At 38.7% G+C, this 20,119-nt stretch overlaps 1 protein-coding gene across 1 annotated transcript in view; it reads right to left on the minus strand.

Annotated features, from left to right (window-relative positions):
• myh11a (myosin, heavy chain 11a, smooth muscle) overlaps nt 1–17,496 on the minus strand; it is a gene marked incomplete in the record, with an annotated part of 33,603 nt that extends 16,107 nt beyond the window's left edge. The window contains 7 exon segments of the mRNA XM_024260044.2: nt 1–36; nt 2,230–2,256; nt 2,750–2,849; nt 8,365–8,392; nt 13,344–13,500; nt 13,576–13,940; nt 17,327–17,496. Of these exon segments, the coding sequence (XP_024115812.1) occupies nt 1–36; nt 2,230–2,256; nt 2,750–2,849; nt 8,365–8,392; nt 13,344–13,500; nt 13,576–13,917 (690 nt within the window).
• Between the last annotated feature and the right edge of the window lie 2,623 nt (nt 17,497–20,119).

Genomic DNA, 20,119 nt, shown 5'->3' on the forward strand with positions numbered 1-20,119 from the left:
GGGGTTGGCTTGCAGCAGCTGCTTCTCCAGCTCCCCCTGGAGGTGACATCAATGCAGAGTGAGGAAAGGGAACGGAACATTCAGCTCTGTTTGTGCTGAATGTTTGTTTACATGAACTCTAAGAAAGATTCAGCAAAAGAGGGAACGAACTGTAGAAGGACATTTCCTGTGACGACTGAAAAACAGCTTTGAAAACAATTGTAGGGAATAAATCTCCACATTCAATGCAATAAGATCCAAGTCAGATTTCTAAAAAGTCTTTAGGAGACGTGATTAACTTCACCCTGACAGCAGAGCCGGCAGACCTGTAAGAAGAGCTGGGTCATCCAATGAGGCAGGCCTCAGTCTTTCTGAATTGAGTAAATCCAAAGTCTCTTAAAAACAGCTGAAGGATATTCATACGAGCTAAAATTTTCTCGCCCTTCATAAAAAATATGCCCAAAATTTGAGCTTCAATGAGATAAATAGCTGACACCTTTCTTCAAGATTGTTGTTTTTTGTAGTTTTACATTGAGTTTCAGGATACTGGCAGGTGTTTTTTTTTGTCTTTGTTTTTGATTATGTTTAAGTCAAAAAAGGAGATACAGACCCACTGATGAGGTGCAGTTCAGGGGTGGCAAAGCAGAGAGGAGCCTCCTGCTCAGTACTGGAGGAAAAGGAGAAACAAGGAAAGGAAGACCAAGAGTACAGCAAGATGGAAGAAAAGGGAAAGAAGCAGTTGAAGCGTTGTTCCTCAAGACGTTGCCTGCACACAGAATCTGAAGATGACAGATGAGCGGCGGGATTCAGAGAAAGAAAGCGCCTGTCGAGAATGGATTTGAGGAGAAATGTTTACTGGCGTTTTCATGTAGTCTTTGAGGTCACAGAGGAAAGCGCACTGATGAGATATTTCCTCCAGAGGACATCTGGATGCATGGGATAGGTTGCAAAAGTATAGAGAGAAAATAGACTCACCTCGCTTTGTGCGTGCGTAATTCTTTATTTGTGCGTAACTTCGGATTTGTGTGTCATAATACTCGATGCACACAAATCAAGAATTACGCACGCAAAAATAAAGATTTATGCTTGCACAAATCAAGATTACACACGCACAAACCATAAATTACACACAAATCAAAAATTACGCACGCACAAATCACAAGTTACACACAAATTAAGAATTACACTTCCACAAATCAAGAATAGGCATGCAAAAATCCTGAACTGCGCACAAATCTAGAATAACATACGCACAAATCCTAAATTATTCACAAATCAAGAATAACTCACACACAAATCGAAATTATGCACATGTCAAGAATTATGCACGCACAAATCCTAAATTACACACAAATCAAGAATTATGAACGCACAAATCAAGAATAACACGCGCACAAATTAAGAATACGCATGCAGAAATTCTAATTTACGCACAAACTAAGAATTAGCACGCACAAATCAAGAATAGGCATGCACAAATCCTAAATTACGCACAGATCAAGAATACACACACAGATTGGAGTAACTATTTTTTCTCCATACAAAATTGCTCCTCATTTTGACAAACTAATCTCACTCCCATTAGTTGACCTGAAACATCATCAAAAGAATGCTTATTTTTTGATGAATATCTCAGACCAGATGCAAAATCTGACAGTTCAAAGGACTTTTCTGAGAAATGCCACACAATATAAACCAACGGTTCAGTGAAGACTTCATGACAGAACAGCCAATGCACACATGTGTGCATCAGATGGGAAGATGAGGAGAGGAAGGAGGCTGGCATCAAGCAGGAAGAGGAAAGGAGCATGCTCACACTGTGCTTGTTGGCCTGTGAGAGACCCTTTCACCGTCAGGAGGCTAGCATCTCAACGGCAGTGAAAGGGTGTCTGGGGGAAAAAAATTAAAAAGACGAGGCACTTCAGGAGGTAAAACTGACACCAACGACTAATGTTTATTCAGGTGACTGTGAGGAAAATGGATTTCGTCATCATGCAGGTTGAACAACCCAGTCTCCAGAGTAAAGAGGAGCCACTGAACAATTTCGGCATCATCTGTGGTTGGTTTATTCTGGTGAGGGGGTCAGCTCAGGTCCACGACAAATGCAACACCACCTAACTGAAAAACTACAGCTTGACCGCCTTCTATGAGACGTTGAGGTAAATCAGTGATTCCTGCTTCATGCACTTTTCTACTTTTGAGGAGAAACACACCAACACAAACACACTCCAAGCATTTCCCCGTACTCACGTATGCCAACTGTGATCCTGGTTGTTGCTATTTGGAGGAAACGGCAATATATGACATTAATTGAGACAGTTTCCTGCACATGCTGCAAAGACTGGATCTTCAGAAAGTAAAAAGAGATAAGGATTTTAACAGGAGTTTTTCAATAGCAAAATAGTCTTAGTTTTTTGCTTGATTGACAATTTTTTGCTTCTTTAACCCATTGACATCCGAGCTCCAGTGTTTATGTTCTTTGATTTGCTGGGACTTTACAACCGTTAGCACGATAATTCCAGTAGATTCTGAAAGAGAAAAGCGACTTGCTGCTTTTCTCCTTCAGAATCTACTGGAATTATCGAGTTAACGGTTGAAAATTTACAATAAATTAAAGATTTTGTGTTTAAGCGTCACCGACGTGTGTTAAGGGGTTAAAAAAAAATCTACCAATGGGATTAGATGCATTCCTAAGGAGCTTGTTTTTGCAGAGCGAGGGAAGTGGCTGACACATCCTGATTCAAAACCACCTCTCCACATGGATACCTACAGCGCTGCTGTCTTTCTTGCCTTTGTGGGAGGAGGCCACCACCGCCAGATACTGGATGACCTTCTTGGTGTTCTCCGTTTTTCCAGCACCAGACTCTCCGCTATAGGGAGGCAAATGAAAAGATGTGGAAAATGAAAGGACAAGAGAGAAAACATCAGAGCTAGTAGGTTTTTTTCCCACTGTTCAACAAGAAGAATCCTGTTGAGTTGAGAAACACCAACAATGTTAGTTTCAAGTTTAAAGTTCTGCTTCTGAGGAGTAAGTGGATGCCTTTTGGAGACTCTTTCCATAGGTGAACAGATTTTTTTAAGCTGAAAGTGAGCTATTATTTGAGCTAACTCTTTACATACATAGTCATAGGGCTGCAGTTAAGCAGAATTTACTATTGTGGCAATATCTTCCAAAATGTGATGTCCATGATTGTGGACGGCAGGTCTTATGAGATTAAAGTCGAAAAACACAATAATTATCTAGTCTCTTAATAGATAAGTCTGGTAAAAAGCTTCAACAATTTGAGTTTTTATATCATAAAATAACTTATTGTCTTATAGACTTGAATAGACTTTCCAACATTTGAGAATTTTCTATAGCTTACGTGGTGTATTCTTATACAGAGCTTTAATACCTTCTTAGAAAGCCCAAAGTGCTTTATAGTCATTCACACACAGGCGGCGGCTCCACTGGCCGCCAGTCTATAACCACCAGGAGTTCAGTGGTTCAATGTCTTGTCCAAAGACACTTCGACACATGGGTGAGCAAAGTGGGAATTGAACCTGCAATCTTTCGATCAGAGGTCGACTGTTCTGCCTCTGCATTCTACCTTCTGCATTTTCACTGAAGCTCTGCTTGCCCTCACCTGTTCTCATGAGCCCGCCCCCAAATGATGGAAAGGTAAAACGGTTGGCTGCAGGTGATTGGCATGTCCGAAACGAAGCACAGAAATAGAGCAAAATCTGTGTTTTTAATGCAGTACCAACTGGGCACCAAGTCTCTGTTCCCATTTCTATGTGAGAGAAGTTGGAAGGGACTAAATTATTCAAGTTCCCAATGATTTTTTTATATAATTTGTGTTTGCCAATCCAATTCGTTGCCAATATTGGTTCATTTTGAACAAACCAGTTCACTAATCAAGAATCAATCCAGGACATCTTCCACTAGTGTGACTTAGAGATAAATATCTGGTACTGAACAGTGCAGGAGAAGTTTTCCAGATCGCTTGTATTTCATCAATGATAGTCACGTGTAAATTAAATATGTGAAACAAAACAAGTAAACAAGAATGAATGTCAAATCATTCACATTTTAGTCTGATCAAGTATTGATGGACAGATTGAACACAAACATGTCGCACAGTTCACGGAAGATCACAAAAAAGAGGTGGGGGTTTAGATCCTCTAACTTCAGATACATTCCTCTGCTGTCCTCTCCATCCACTGACGTTTCTCAATGACGTCCAAGGAGGGAACACAGGAAAAGAACAGATTTAGGGGGGGACTCAATGCTTGTCCTGCACTGTCATTCTAATCTTCACAGATAAACATCAAGACAGTCAGTTTGCACAGAAGCGGAGTAGACCCTCAGAGGGTACAGGGCTAACAACAGAAGCTGTCCTACCAATCAAATCCATGATTATAACTCATCAGAGGCAAATACGCATTCCTCCTTCAAAGAATGCAATCTTGGACACATGGGATGAAACTGACAAATACCAGACTCAGACACACGCTCAGTCGTGGCTCCATAAAAGGCACGAGATGCTCCGTGCTCTGAGCTGGAAAACCATCGTAGGGAATCCAATTACTCTTTCATGTTCCAGCCTGGTGAAGATGTAAAACATTCATGCTCCTGTTGCTGAGAAAGCTTATGGAATTATGGTGAGGAGAGAAAAAAAAATCCCCTAATGGTTTGAACATTTCCCACTGGCAAAAATAAAAACAAAACGATGTGGAGTGAGACTGAAGAAAAACAAAACTCCAGAAAATGTCTTTAAATAGTTTAAAGTCCTTTTGAATTTTATGGAATAAACGAACCTCGACACAGTTCTTGTTGATTAATCAGGTTCTTCAACCTGTGTATGCATATTCTTTACTGCTTTTCCACTCTTTACTAGATGAATGATGTAATATTCATGTTGTCAAAAGTCTTCCCTGAGTAACCCTAGCATCACTTCACTTTAAAAAGTATTTTTAGTTAAATCAAACTGCTCCAGCTGACACGATGAAACTAATCTCTGGAGTCCAGAGCAGAAGACAAAAATCCTTCTCTTTTGTATGTTTGGTATAAAACTATTTTACAGAAAAGAAAAAAAAATATCTTTGGGATTTTAGCATTTTCCCTGCTTTTTGCTAGTCTTCATCCAAGTTTAGGGACACATCTGAAACCAGCACACCCTGAGCTGGAGGGGGTCACCCACACTTCTAACAGTTCAGCCTCCTTGTCAAAATGTCCCACACACTTCAACAGGTGCAGAATCAAACCAACAGCAGCTTTAGACCCATCAGGTCATTTTTTTTTCCTCACCAGAACTGACTAAGCGGATGGCCTTAAGACAAAATATCAACTTTTTAAAGTGAATTTACCACATTTCTCAATTCCCAGAATAAACATGCCGACTACTGTGCGGGAAAAGTCAGGCACAAAATGACTTGTGGTTGTCAGGAAATATTCACTCATCAATAGACAAATGTATGCTTCCACTTTTCTGAATCACTTGATCAAAGCTTTTTTAATTTCACAATTTTGTAAAAAAAAAAAAAATATGCACATCTCTTTTTTGACATTTGTATGGAAAATTATTTGAACCAGAAGTCATTAGAAACAATGTGACAAAAAAAATGTAAATAAACTTAGCAATTATGAAAGAAACTGCTAACATCTGAGCAGACTGTAGAGCTGTTAAAAGCATTTTAATAGAGAAGTTGAAAAAGTATTACAGTAAAAGACAGAAATGTTATTGAGATTCTCAAGAAGATTTTTGATTTAATGTAAAGATATAAAACTAATTTCTGCATTGGATGCTGGAAAAACAAATTACACTAAAAACTTTATTAAAATTATTTGTAAAACCATTTTAAACTAAACATTTTGTTTCTTTTGTTGCAGATGCAAAAGAGCAGATTTTTGCTCTCAGCTTTTTGAGATCATGTGCCCCAAAACCTAAACGTTTTTGTTGAGAAAAAAAAGTTTATTTGCACAAATTCAATTAAATGAGAGCATACAATATTCAATTAAAGGCAACAATACATCACACTCTGTTCGGTTATACTGTTGACAGTATAATAGAACTGGACTGAGTGACCCCTCCCTCCTGGCGTTCCAAACAGGGAGTACTTGCTGGCCCCAAGAAGCCAAAATCTTTAACATGTTCCTTTTAATCCATTTTTTTTTCAATAATTTTGCTGTTGCACAAGTTAATAAAAAGGTTATAAATCGACCAATCACATGCCTCAATAAAAGCATGTGGTCTCACGTCAAATGTTTGAAGCTTTTGACAGGTTCTCCCCAAACGCACTTTCAGTGGAAGGGCCGTGGTCTTCTAACATGCTCTCTCCTGACTGGTGAGAGTTGTTGCCATAGAAATATGGAAGTCATCTCAATCCCAAAACACTTAACTCACGTTTCAAATGTAAATCCCTATTTCGTTCAAACAGAGAGAACCACCAAAATGTCACATTCATTCTCAGTGACTTTGGCTCAACAGCATGAATTAAAAGCTTATATCTCTCTCTCAAAACAGTTAATTTATGCTCCAAAAGTCTTTAAAGCTTTTCAAAGTGTCCCCAAAATACATTGTCCCTTTACCGTTTTGATGGTCCTGCAAGTCAAAGTGTGTAAATATTTTGGCATCAAGGCACATAATCATGAAAATGCCTATGCCTTACTTCGAGCCGACAGAGTATAAACGTGAATAAAACTGAGACCAGAACTAGAAAAAAAAAAAGATATAATATGCTCACGCAACGGCAAGGAGATTGATTTTATTTATGTTATACAGTGAAGTCTCAGCGCAAAAATTAAATAAAGTCACAAGCATTGCTTGCAGGAAGGTTCTGTGCAGATCCTGAGCTGGAAACTCATAGACCTTCCACACAGCATTCTAGGATGTCTGATGAACCACTCTCTAAAACTGGGGCCATAGTGAAAGATCACAATATCCCATACAATGACAAATTGTGTCCAGTAAGGCACAACAAAAATCTGAAGAGAGACGATCCAAGAAAAATCAGGAGCTTCACAGTATTGTGTGGAGGAGGGAGGCCACACCAATTCTCTGTACACAAATTGCCCCATGCCTGGGACATCAACTGTGACCCGCTGACCAATGATGTTTTGGCCATGTCTTTAGCTTTTGGTCAAATTTAAACCCAGTTTGTCCTCAGACACACAAGGGTGTGGGGGGTTTCAGATTCCTTATTCATCCAAATCCAGACAGCAATTACAGAAATGCAGCTAATGTTGAATCAGATTCAAGTTATTAACAAGAATATTTTCTCATTCATGGTGTTCATTGGTGTTCATGATACATTTAGAAAATTTGAGGAAATTGTTTTGCTTTGGAAGACTAACACATGAACATAACACTGACATGTTCTGAAGGGGAAATATTTCACTGAGAAAAGACTCAGTTTAAAGAATTCTTAAAACTGTTGGATTTTTTTAATTAATCTATTGCAGTAAAGCATTTGAAATCCCACGACTTAGATGTAAAACGTTGAATTTGTTGTGAAAAAATGTCAAGAGATTTGGAGAAATGTCCAGATGGTTTTGGAAATGCAATTTATTTTTCAAGAAATGAGACGAAGTGATTTAAAAAAGCTGTAAACTCACAAAAAAAATAAAAATATTTAACTGATGGAAGAAATAGCAAATCTTTCAGCTTCCAAATCAATAAAAAGCTTGAAGGTTGAGGAAGTTTGCAAGAATTTGCTGCTCCTGTATTTAGTACAACAGCTTCTCCTCATTAGTAAAATGTTAATAAAAACACTTTGCAAACACAGCTAATTATTTGTTTAAGTCTAATTTTTTTAACCCATCTTTTTGGGGCCTTTTTTTTTGAAAGGGACTTTTTCCTGTCAGATAACTGACAGTTTTTCCATAAAACTAATTTAAAATCTCATTAATTATTACAGCACAACAAGAAATTTCTTCCCAAACAATGAGGTAAGTTTTAGCCGGATCAGAGCCGTTACTGTTAACACAAAGAATGGGCGTGTCATCGGACACCCCATCACCCAGTCAATGTTCTTTGTGATTGGTTAAGATCAAACACACTCAGCTCAGCCCAAAAATTTGCACGACTAATCTGGTTCTTCAATCAGGAACTCACTTCCTGACCCAGAGTCTGAGGAGCGACGCCACAACTCTCTGAGGGCTGCAGAAACACCAACACACACTGCCTTTAGATGAGACACAGTACAACTATCCCACACTTAAAGGACTGTTCTGTCCCATGGCATTATTTTGAACTATTAATAGTTTTAATCTTGTTCTTTTAAGTGACATTTTAAGTGTTTTTTTTTAACTAAAATGATCATTATGTTCATTCTCTGGCATTCAGACCATTTTCTTCTTCTTAATCCACGTGAGAAAAGAAAGGCCAACAAAAAGTTACTTACGTACAAAGGATGGACTGGTCCTCACGATCTGCAGGAAGAAGGAATGTTTCAGTTTCAGAGCATTATTTTATTTAAAAAAAAATACAAAATTCAACTTTAATTCACAGACTGAAGCCACAGAAAAGCGCAAAAATACAATTATTACAAACAAATAAATGTTTTGTTTTTTTGTAGCTTAAAATTTTTATGGCAATCAATTTGCTGCAAAATTAGATCAATTTCCGTTGCACATTTTCTTGGAGGGATACAGCTAAGAGAGAAATAAACCAAACTAAATCTTTGTTTTTATTTCTTCCATAGCATCCTTCTTTTAAAGCTGTCTCATTTTCAAATAATGATGTTTAATAAGTCTCTAAAGCTAAGTCAGGCCTGTCCGATGGGACTGAGGGCACAAAAGCACCAAAATTCCTGAACCAGTGAAAGGAGCAGAAGAACCAAATTCAGGGGCGGACTTACCATTAGGCAAATATGGGCAATGCTTGGCCCCCCCCAACACTTTGGGGCCTCCGGGCTGAACACTTAAAAATGTCTAAAATAATTTCCATGCCTAATATTATCTAAAGTCCCGCTACATTAATCTTTTGATCTAATGTAGAGGGTGTTCTTTTTTTGGTTATGATTATGTAGTTTTTAAAGACACATTTTCTGCAGAAGCATCAGGAGTTTATAAGAAATTTGCCTCCAAGTTGTGGGCGGGACTGTTGGTGTGGAAGTAAGCCTCAACACATTTCCCATCATCCCTTTGTTTATGCGCTCTCCAGCTAGCTTACAGCCCTTCACAACTCCAGCCTGACATTAGCAGTGGAATAATAATGGTGAGCAATATCGGAGCTATCCAGTCACAGTTTAGATCCAGATACCAGCTCGGACGAGGAAAACAAAGACGTACATGGATCTATTTGTCTGCAAGTGGATGCATCAGAATGGAGCAGAGCAGGAAGCTTTTGACCTGCTGATGTAGGTCCTACATTACAGGTACAAGATTTTTCAAACAGCATTTCTGTCTGCTCCCAGTACAGAAGAATTTGAATTAAAAGATACACAGAAATGCAGTTTTGAGCTAGATTTTCTTTATAAATGTGAGAAAAAGTACTCAATGAGAAAAAAAAAAACAGGGAGGGGGTCTTTAAGTGTTTTCTGTTTGTCTTCTTTAGTAAAACCTGACAAATTTAAGGAAAGACGGAATATTTTCCTTTGTTTCTAATAGGAAATGAGTGGGTAACAAATTAGCAATTTCAATAAAAACAAAAATCAGTTATTCTAAGTAAAAATAATGTTCATAAAATACATTTTTTTAATAATTAAATGTGATTTCAATCTTTAGTTGTTTATGAAAACATTTGGATTCTTGACATTAATGTTGTCTGAAAGTGCACCAGTAAAAAATTTATTTGATGGACATTTTAACCTATAGGTAAGGGTTTAAAAAAAAAAAAAAGACTACTACAACTGATGCAGAGGTTGGGGCCCCCAAAATGCTATGTCCGCCCCTGCCTGACCTCCAAGGAAAAAAGGTGCTCAACCCATTATCAGCTGGACATCAAAGACTGGGCTTGGATTCTGGCCAAATGGAAAGCAGAATGGCTCAAAAGCAACAGAGCGTTATCTGGAATTAATGAAACTATGGGCCGCTGCCTCTCCAAAACATTGTTCCAACAATGTGTGGAACATCCTGCATCATTAGTTCATTGGAAATTCACCAGCACATTAAACTCCATGCTAACATGAGTTGAGCTAAATGTTGTTAAAAGCAGTGCAAAAAAAGACTTGAGCTGATCTACCTAAGCTAATCATAGAGCCTGATAGCAGCATGAAGCATCCATGTGGTTTGAGCTGAGGATGTAGAGGCTTCACAGGCAGAACAGCTTCAGAGTTTTACAGAAGCAGCTCGAGCAAAGTGATTGATAATATAGAGAACGGTCATCCAGAATTTAAATGTAAACTCTCAAATGTTCCACACTGCCTCTTGTTTTATTTCTTGTGAATGCAGGGAATGGCATGAAATTCTTCTCCAAGCTGCAGAGAAGACTATCCATCGCCCACACAAACACACAAATCTTTCCGCTTTTTGAGCTACACAATATTTACACAATGGAGCCGTAATGGTAAACACCTATTTCCTGTGTACAATCTGAAGTACGACTGAGACCATTCTCCAAAGAGAGACAGTATTAAGATTCATCAATGCTTTTTTTTATAAGCCTTGTATCCTCTATAGACAGACTTCATGAGATAGGATTCTAAATTGTTAATGTGGCCTCTGTTACGCACATGTGAAATGGATAAAATACTGTCACCTGCACATAAAACCCTTATTTATGTATAAAGAAAAAACATGACACACAGTTCACATTTCTACAGATTCACAAACACATTTTTAGAGGCTCTGAGAGTGTGAGCTAAGGATATTTAGAGACTCCAATGTCAGATAATACTCTCTCCTCCCTGAATTTTAGCTCTTGGAATCGGTTCTCTGATGGATCTATGACATAAGTCAGACATTTAGCTCACTAAATACTTCAGAATCAAAACATTGATTATCAGAAACAATGTTGGATCTTTTCAGAGCCTTTTACAGAATATTTGTATATCTAGGTATGTACTGTGTCTCTGTCTATATGTGGGATCTGCGTCTGGGTGCTAAAACATGGTTTCTTTGTTGTTTACTGTCTCCAAACATCCCAACTGAACTACACAGTAAGACAAGTACTTCAGACCTACACAGAACCAAAAAAGGGCATCAAGAAGGGTCATTTGAATAAAGAATGAAAGCTTTTTGTAACAGGAAATGCTTTACTGCCCTCCGCCCATCTCTCAATCATCTCTCAGTCCAGATGTCAACTCCGCTGAGAGAACATCCTCATGTCAACACCAAATCCAGCAAGCAAAACTCCCTGAAAACTCAAGAGACAGAGTCTATGGGAAATGAACTGCGGGGAGATTACAGCATTTCCGTTTGAGTTTTAAACTGTGAGCATGAGTGTCACACACTCTCTGACTACCCATGAAATACAAAAGTCCTCCGCAATTGTGAAGTTCAACCTTCACTGATTTTTTTGATGCAATTATGCATGTTTTTTTTGGTTTGTTTTTAACAGTGGATTCTGTTCTGTGTCCTGACTGACTGTAGACTATTGTCAATAAATCTCTATGCTGGGTCTGCTGTACAATATGTGTTTATATTGCTAGTTTCACAAAAATCTTTGATCCAAAGCAGATCTATGTTGTTTTTGTACAATACTGGACTTGCATTTCAATTAAGGTTTGAACATGTTCATGTCTGTCTGAGGAAAGTGTATACATTGTATAACAAAGAGTTTTAAAAATGTTTATTTATTATAAAAATAAAAAAGATGACTACGTTATGGATTTTGTCATATTTTCAGAAAGTAACTTCACTATAATTGCATGGCTTTCCGACAGACTGCGGATTTGTCCAAAGTGTACCCCACCTTTGCTCAACAGTAGCTGGGATAGGATCCAGCGACCTCATGACCCTGAAAGGGATTTAGAGGGTTCAGAAGATTGATGGACCTCCTGCGATGAATGAGGGACAACTGAACTCTGCTTTCTCCAACAAAAACACGAAGGCTATGTCTGAATTCCCACCCTAAATCCTTTACTCAGAGGTGGGCAAACAAAGGCCCGGGGCCATACACAGCCCGTGAAACCATTTACTCTGGCCTGCCAAATTGAAATAAATAATATTGACAATCCATATTAATGTTTTATATATCCCTTTAATTTTGGTGTCACCCCTTAGATCAGAGGTGTCCAAAGTCGGTCCTTGAGGACCAGTGTCCTACATGTTTTCCAACCAACCTGCCATTGAGGCTCCTTATTGGCCAAACACACCTGATCCAGGTAACCAGGAACAGAAAAGGCAGAGATTCTAGAAAACCAACAGGAGGTCGAGTTTGGACACCCTTGCCTTAGATGGTGCACCACAAAAAACTGACATGTGTTTAGGTGCAGAAAGTTGTCTTGCATTCATATTGTGTTGGAAGATTTGACGTTTATCGAGTCATTTTTATGATCATTCCAACACAACAAACACAGCGTTTTTCCTAAATGTGTGTTTTTTCCCCTAAAAGGCATCAACCAATCAGGGCAATTGGCACTAAAAATAGGGAAAAAAAGCAAAAAAAGAAAGAAGCATGTTTTTGTCCAGATTCTCATAGGAGGTCCACACCAAACCAATTCAAGCATCTGATCCGGCCCATCTGTCAGAGTTTTAGAACCCTTTGTGGCCCACAAATCAAAAAGTTTGCCCACCCCTGCCCTAACTACTAAAAAATTATGTAGTGCGGGACTATCTAGTGTCCGGATTTTAAAATCAATTCGGATTCCATGTTCACTACTACTTTTTTTTCTAAACCCCGGTTTTACTAAACCGTCAGATTTCACAAAGTGAAAATCTAATCAATACGAACATTTCACGTCCATTTATGAATCCACTGTGTTCTGATGATGAAAATGTGGATAGTGTATTTAAAATTTACATTTAAACACTTTTTTTCTGCAAGCATTTTTTGGGTTGCAATGCAATGTGGTCTATACTTAATGTAGTGAGCATCTAGCCATGCTAGTTTTTTGCAAAGACTTCTTGGGAATATTCAGGGCACTCGATTTTGGAATTCGGACAGCACTATAAAATGGTGAACGCACTATGTAGTAAGTAGGGAAGGAATTTGGAAATAGCCAGAGACTCAACCCTTTATTTGGACAGAACAGTAACTGTGTGACAAAACAAGAGCTTGACATCAGAAGTCAATTCCTGGTGTTTATTAACCACTTTGTCAACACAAAAGAGCTAAAAGGTGCATTCATCACAGAGACAAAGAACTGCTGACCACCCTGATCAAAAAGTCTCTCAGCAAACAGTTGAGATTGACTTAAACCAATAGAAAAACAGCATTTGGAGTGTTACCTCACATATCAAAAATGATCAAAGTTTCTCTCAGGAGGGGAGGCTCTACCTTGCATCATGTTTCTGTAGGCATTGTCAGTGATGGAGTAGATGTGAGGAGGAACTTCATGCCGTTTCTTCCCTTTGTACATTTCAATGATCTTCTCTGAGTAGATGGGCAGCATTTTGTAAGGGTTCACCACCACGCAGAAGAGGCCAGAGTACGTCTTTGAAAAGAGAATTCACACAATCAGCTGGATCATTTAGAAAAAGACAGAATGCTGCTTTCTTTGCCCACTCACATAAATAAGCCCAGAGAAGTATCTCTCGCGGATGTTGTGCAGCACGGAGGCCTCGTTCAAGCAGGTGAGCTCTGCCATGTCCTCCACTTTGCTAAACTTGGGCGGGTTCATCTTCTGGATGTCATCCTTGTTGACTGTGACCTTCTTGCCGTTGTCGGCCAGCTCCACCAGCACTTCTTCACCATGCTCCTCTTTGATGCTGGCTGCCTCAAAGCCGTGCTTCTCCGATGGGACCCACACCAGCTTCTTAGCCGACCAGTCGGCCTGAGCCATGGGACTGTTCAGGAAGTCTTTGTCAACGAAGAGGAACTTCTCGTCCTCAGTCGGGGCCTTCTTGGACATCTTGGCTTGAGGGGGAAAGCCAGCTGTTGATGAGAACAAAAGAATGTGATGTTACAGAACCCAAACGGCAGAAACTAAAAAGTTTAAGGAAACGTTGAGTATATTTGTGGAGACCTCCAGAGATCTCTGGAGACACATGCGGTTCTTTTGCCCCTCCACAGTGGCTCTGGCTAAAGAATAGTAACATTTAAAATTAAAGGTTGCTAACTTAGCATTTATTTTAGTTAAGTTTATGGCTGAGAAGATAAACTGTAATGGTTTGTATATCCTTGCTGACATCATTAGGTCTTGTTTACTCTGCGCCTCTTCCAGAATACACAGATTACAAAAACTAGACAGAACTTTGGTAAAAACCTGATCTTTTCTGATTTCTGAATTTATTTTATGACTTTAAAGTACATTTTATCTTATGTTGCATAACAATAGTTAGAAGCTATTCAGAGGGGAGTGGCTAAAATATATAAATTTGTTTATTCTTCATATACTTTCTGTAATGGATCATTAACCAATCATGTTCCATGTTTATGTTCCAGTAGTAAGTAAGAAAAAGGTTTACCAAAGTAAACCTAAAGTATAACGAGAAAAATATTATTTTTGTCTCGTGTCAGGAAGTCTTTTATTTTGAAAATAAAGTCATAAGTTTCTGTCAAAATTAACAAACAACTTTGAGAAAATACCAAATTATCTTTTTATTTATGTATTCATTTGTGCCCAAAAATAAAAATAATTCACATTTATTATAAAAACCAACAATGTAACAATACAAAATAGTATAACATTTTCCTAAAACGGTAAAAAAAAAAAGGCTTTGCGCCTCCTATACCAAACAGGCTCAAATGGTTCTATAACTGGCAAGGTTGCACAGGCCTGGTGTAGAACGGTGATGGAAGAACCAGCTCAGTGGCCTTGTGGCAGAGTGTCTGCCCTGAGACTGGAAGGTTGCCAGTTCAAATCCTGGCTGAGTCTTACCAAAGACCCCAATGATATATATATATATATATATATATTTTTTTTTTTTTAAAAAGGGGCCCAGTGCCTCCCTACTTGACACTCAGCATTAAGGGGTTAGATCGGGGTGTTAAACCACCAAATGGTACCTGAGTGCAGCTGAGTCTGCAGGTTACCACTCCCCCAGAGGATTCGTCAAATGCAAAGAAAAAGTTTCTCACACCTAGATGTGTGATGACTAATGATTTTAATTTAATCTAAAGGGTCCCACAAGTGTCCTGATCTCTACACTTTTGGGTTAGAGGAAGACAGTGGTGACACATGACAGTGTGAGGAAGTCATCTCTGGTGTGGTGCTTCAGCTTAAAGAGTTAACATGTTTCTTCCATCAAGACGCTCCAGAGGGCAGCCATTCTCACAGACCTTCAGCCCCCTCTCGACCTTACACTTTCACACAAGCCACAAGGGAAGTGCTCAAGCCCCCCCCCCTGCAGCAGAAATGAAGACTAATGCTTGGAAATGGATTCCAGTGAGCTCTTCTGTCAGCAGCTATTTTTCTGAAATAACCCCAAACCATTCATACTCTGTTTACTCATACTCAATTACTGAGCTTAATTTACTGCAGTTTTTTTCTTCTTCACATCTCCCAGCCTCCATCTCCCCCCTCTTCATGTCTCCTGCTGGAGGCTTCGGTCTCGTGCTGCGATGACCATATATGGGCTCCTTCTCTGGAGTGCAACTCTTTTTCTGCAGACCTAAACAGCAAGGCAAGAGCAGTCCCAAACAAAGCCCATATAGGGAATAGTATGTCTCCTGCCTGCTCTGTCGTTTACTCCAAAATGATAACAGCAAGGCCGAAGCGATGAGGGGGCTTGGGCTTTAACTGGCCCCTGGCTGTGTTCATTTTTAAAAATGCATCAGTGCACCCAGTCCAAACCATGTCTGGGAAGAGGTGCATACAGTAAGAAGTATGGTAAATAAGTGAAAAAAACTTCACTTGCACTTGACTCTTCAGGAGTCAGGAGTCTTAATAACCCTTTAACACTGGAGCTCCAGTGTTTATGTTCTTAGATCTACTGTAACTTTTCAACAATTAACACGATCAATGTAATTTCTGTAGATTTCTGAAGGGGAAAAGCTTTTCTCCTTCTCAAATCTACTGGAATTACATTGATTGTGTTAACGGTTGAAAAGTTATAGAATGTTAAACATTTTGTGTTTAAGCATCACAGCTTTAGATGTTAAAGGGTTAAACAATAAAAAAGCTACACACTCATCTTTAGTTAGATGGACCTTTAATAATTATTAAAACATGTTAAAATAAAACCACATTCAGACAGCAAAGAAAATTTCATATTTATCCAAGTTTACAAAACACATAAATACAAAAGTCAAGAGCCTCCCAGGTAAGTTTTTACTAAATCCAGTACAGAAACCTGCCACATTAGCAGATCAAAGTTCCTTTTTTCTGCCCCTCCCTCCATGTTGGACTATGATCATACCGGCCCTCCTCATCATCACCCTTTGGGAGTGATGATGGAGAAGCTCGCTGCCCCACTGTCTGCTGTGACAACAGGGTTCTGCTCCATCACTGCGACCCGACACACACTGAATGAAACATGAAGGCAAACTCCCAAACAAATGAGAGGCAAGGCAGATCACTCACTCATGAAAAAAAAAAAAAAAAACTCCCATTATCACCTAAAGAAAAACACTGGAGCCTCAACTTCTGCATGACCCAGAACAAACTCAATGATGCATCCTGTTTTGTTGATTTTTGCACTGTTTAGAAAGAAAACAAAAAAACTGTTCATGTGTCAAAAACAATAAAGTTGGGGATTTTTCTCCTTACTCTCTTTAGTTGAGTGACTTTGACCCGAAGGCTTACAAACACTCATTTCCTCTCTGAAATTATCTGCTTTCCTTCTCACAGAAATGCTTATGCGTTATAATTTACGTGCGTCAATAATTTTAAAATAATTAAAAATAAGAATAATAACAACCAAAAAAAAAAAAAAAGAGTCAAAGAAAATGTAGAAACATTTTTGGGGCCTTTCAGCCTCCTGATTTATTTTTTTAACCGTACATCACAGTCATGCAGCCTTATGCCACCATATTTGGAAAACAGGAAACCCAACAGCCAGAGGGTCACTTTAAATTAGACTGCACTAATTTCTCACATTATTCTGTTCGCTTTACAGTAGATCAATGAACCACAATCTGACACTAAATTAACATTTTACTGTGACAAAATCTTAAAGAATACCAGAGCATTTTTGACATAATATTTTGCAGTAACTTAAATAAATATATTTTTAGGAACTTTAGAGGACGGAATAAAGTATTTTTATTAACTCAATTTTAGCTTAATGACAGTATTTCATGAGCGCCTCTAGGCCCGTTCAGGTGAGCGGACAGGTGCAGCTGACGGGTAACTGCGGTTCAAACTCAGGTGTACTCACATAACCTGCAGGAATCAGGAGCTGGAGGAGTTCGGAGGACAGCTGGAGCTTGGAGGCGGCTTTACAGAGGATACTCCACAAGCAAACAGTCCGAATGACCCCAGTCCATTTAAAGGCTGCACCATTTAAACCGCGAGCTGTGCCGCGAGGGTGGAGCCACGAGTGCCGCCCACCCCCAGGAAGCGATGTGGAGAGGAGGCAGGGGGGCCCAAGGGGGGCCCTGACATGACAGGAGACGGAAAAGGTTCTTATGAAACTGTATATGACAAACACCAGTTCATGTTTGAATTTGGAGATTGGAGATCTAAACTTTAAACAATAAATCCTGAAAAGTAATAAAAGTATTTTTTAATTAATGCTTTGAGAACTGGACTGAGTGACTCCTCCCCCTCATGTTCCAAACAGGAAGTACCTAGTGGCCCCAACAAGCTAAAATCTCTTAAACTTCTATTGAGAAATATACAGCTATTACTCAGTCTTTTTATTTGTCACAATAACAATTTGAGCCCTTTATTTATTTATTTATTTATTTATTTATAAAACATGTTCTTGATCAACCTACTTTTAAATTATATTTTTGGGGTAGTGCAAAAGTTAACTGTTGGCCAATTAGATGCCTTAAAGGGGCCATACCATGAAAAAGCAACTTTATGAGCTTTTAAGTGTATTGCAGGTTAATTGGCTTCTCAAAATTGTCCCAAGGTATAGCGGCCGAGTCTGTTTGTGTTGTGAACTAGTGTAGTGATGGTCAGGGCTACTAAAGGCAAATATATGGTATGTACATCCGTCTTTGAAAAAATGTGGATTTTGTTTATTTTTGTGGGAGAAACGCAAAGCTGGCTCTAGGAAATGGGCGGCACCCACACGCGGCGGCAGGTGGAGCCTCAGGAATCGAGTCGTTTTACTTCCGGGTAGGAAAAAACTCATAAAAATAACTAATATTTCATATAAATTTGTATTTCAGTGTACATATGATCATATGTGGATATGGTTTACTCTGAAAGGCTGAAGAAAATCATGATATGGCCCCTTTAAATAAAAGTAGGTGTGTCACTTCAACATTCAAAGCATTGATTTGACTGGCAGATTCTCCAGCCGCTTCCAGTGGAAGGGGTGTGGTCTTCAAATATGCTTGCTCCTTATTGGAGAGGAGAGAAATGTTGACTCTGGTTCTGTCTGAATTCCCTCCCTACTCCCTAATTTCTATAAAAACTATATAGTGTAGGACTATCTGGTATCCTGGATTTTAAAAGCCATTCAGACACCATGCTAAGACCTTTTTTTAGAAAAAGGCAAGTATGATGTCACCAATTTCCCAAAATAAACACGAACATTTTACAAAGATTATACACAAATCTACTGTGTTCTGATGATAAGGATGGATCATAAAAAATGTAAAATTCATTATTTTCACATGAAAAATTATTCAAATGCAATGCATTGTGGTACATATTCACTCATCTAGTAAGCATCAATGCTCACTGCTTTTTTGCAGGGACTTTCTAGGCCACCGGATTTTTGGATTGGAGATTCAGACATCCAACACACTATATAGGACACTAAATAAGGAGTAGTGAAAGAGTTCGGACATAACCTCAGACCGACTCGGATCAATCCCAGCTTACTAAGAACGTTTGGTTCCAACGTGGTGATGGCCAAATTACGGAAACATGGTGAATGAATTTACTTCGTTTGGTTGGAACCGGAAGCAAATCCTTTGCTATGGGTGACGTCCAGTTCTCTTACAGTCAATGGTTTTGACCCTGGAGAACCCACTGGAAAGCCCAGGATTTTTTTTAAGTTAATTTGACATTCATTAGGTTTTGGTTGCAGCCATTTACAGCAGCCACAAAATAAATACATAAAATAAAAAAACTTCACACTCAGCTTCTTCCATCTTCTCCGCCTGGTCTGTTAACACTGTGCATGATGCTGGTCAGCGTTCTCTTTTTCTTTCTCTACATTAAAACCTTCCTTGACTCATCCAGGAGCGTGACCTGCTGCAAACACAATCACAAACATGGGGACTTCTCCTTCCACAGGAACCTTGTTCACAGAGTTATGGAAGTTTCTTCATTATTCCACCTTCAAACTGGAAAAGGTTGGTACTTTGGGACATTGCTGATTGGATGACGACGTTTGATTTTTGATGTTTGAGTTTTTACGAAAGCGTCTTAAATATCTGCTTACTAATATAAGTTTCATGATTAGTATAGAGCATATCCAGTATCACTTTGTTACCTCATCCTCATCAACCATGTCTCATAGTACCTACCTTTTTGGTTTCTTCTGTTGTTTTGTGTTTATAAACTTTATATTTTGATTTCTGGAAATTACTTTTGTTTTCTGAAATGTTTCATTTTTATTTAATTTCAGTTGTGTTTTGATTTCTAAATGTATTATTTTAATTGTCATTGGGATCTTAATGTTTTTGCTTGAGTGATTTGTTGATGTGATTTGCACTTAAATGAGTCTCAGCTTAAAGAGCACCTGGTTGAAATACTTGGGTTGATGTAAGTAAAAGATCATATTTGGTAAATAAAATGATTCTGGGTTTGTTGACAGATGTGTCCTCCCCTTGTCTCCACCTAAACTGAAAGACTCAGAATTGATGGAATGGATTATTTACACAAATTAGTCCTGGTAAAACTAAAAAAATAAAAAAGGTTTTAAATCAACAATATTTAACCTGCCCATAAACCGCAGTAATGGTTTGTCCGTACATCCCATAGTATATCTAGATGATCTCATGTGTTCCCTCTCCTCATAAGGCGAACCAGCTGAGCACAGAGC

Source organism: Oryzias melastigma, linkage group LG1 (assembly GCF_002922805.2).
Source record: "Oryzias melastigma strain HK-1 linkage group LG1, ASM292280v2, whole genome shotgun sequence".
Lineage (NCBI taxonomy): Eukaryota > Metazoa > Chordata > Actinopteri > Beloniformes > Adrianichthyidae > Oryzias > Oryzias melastigma.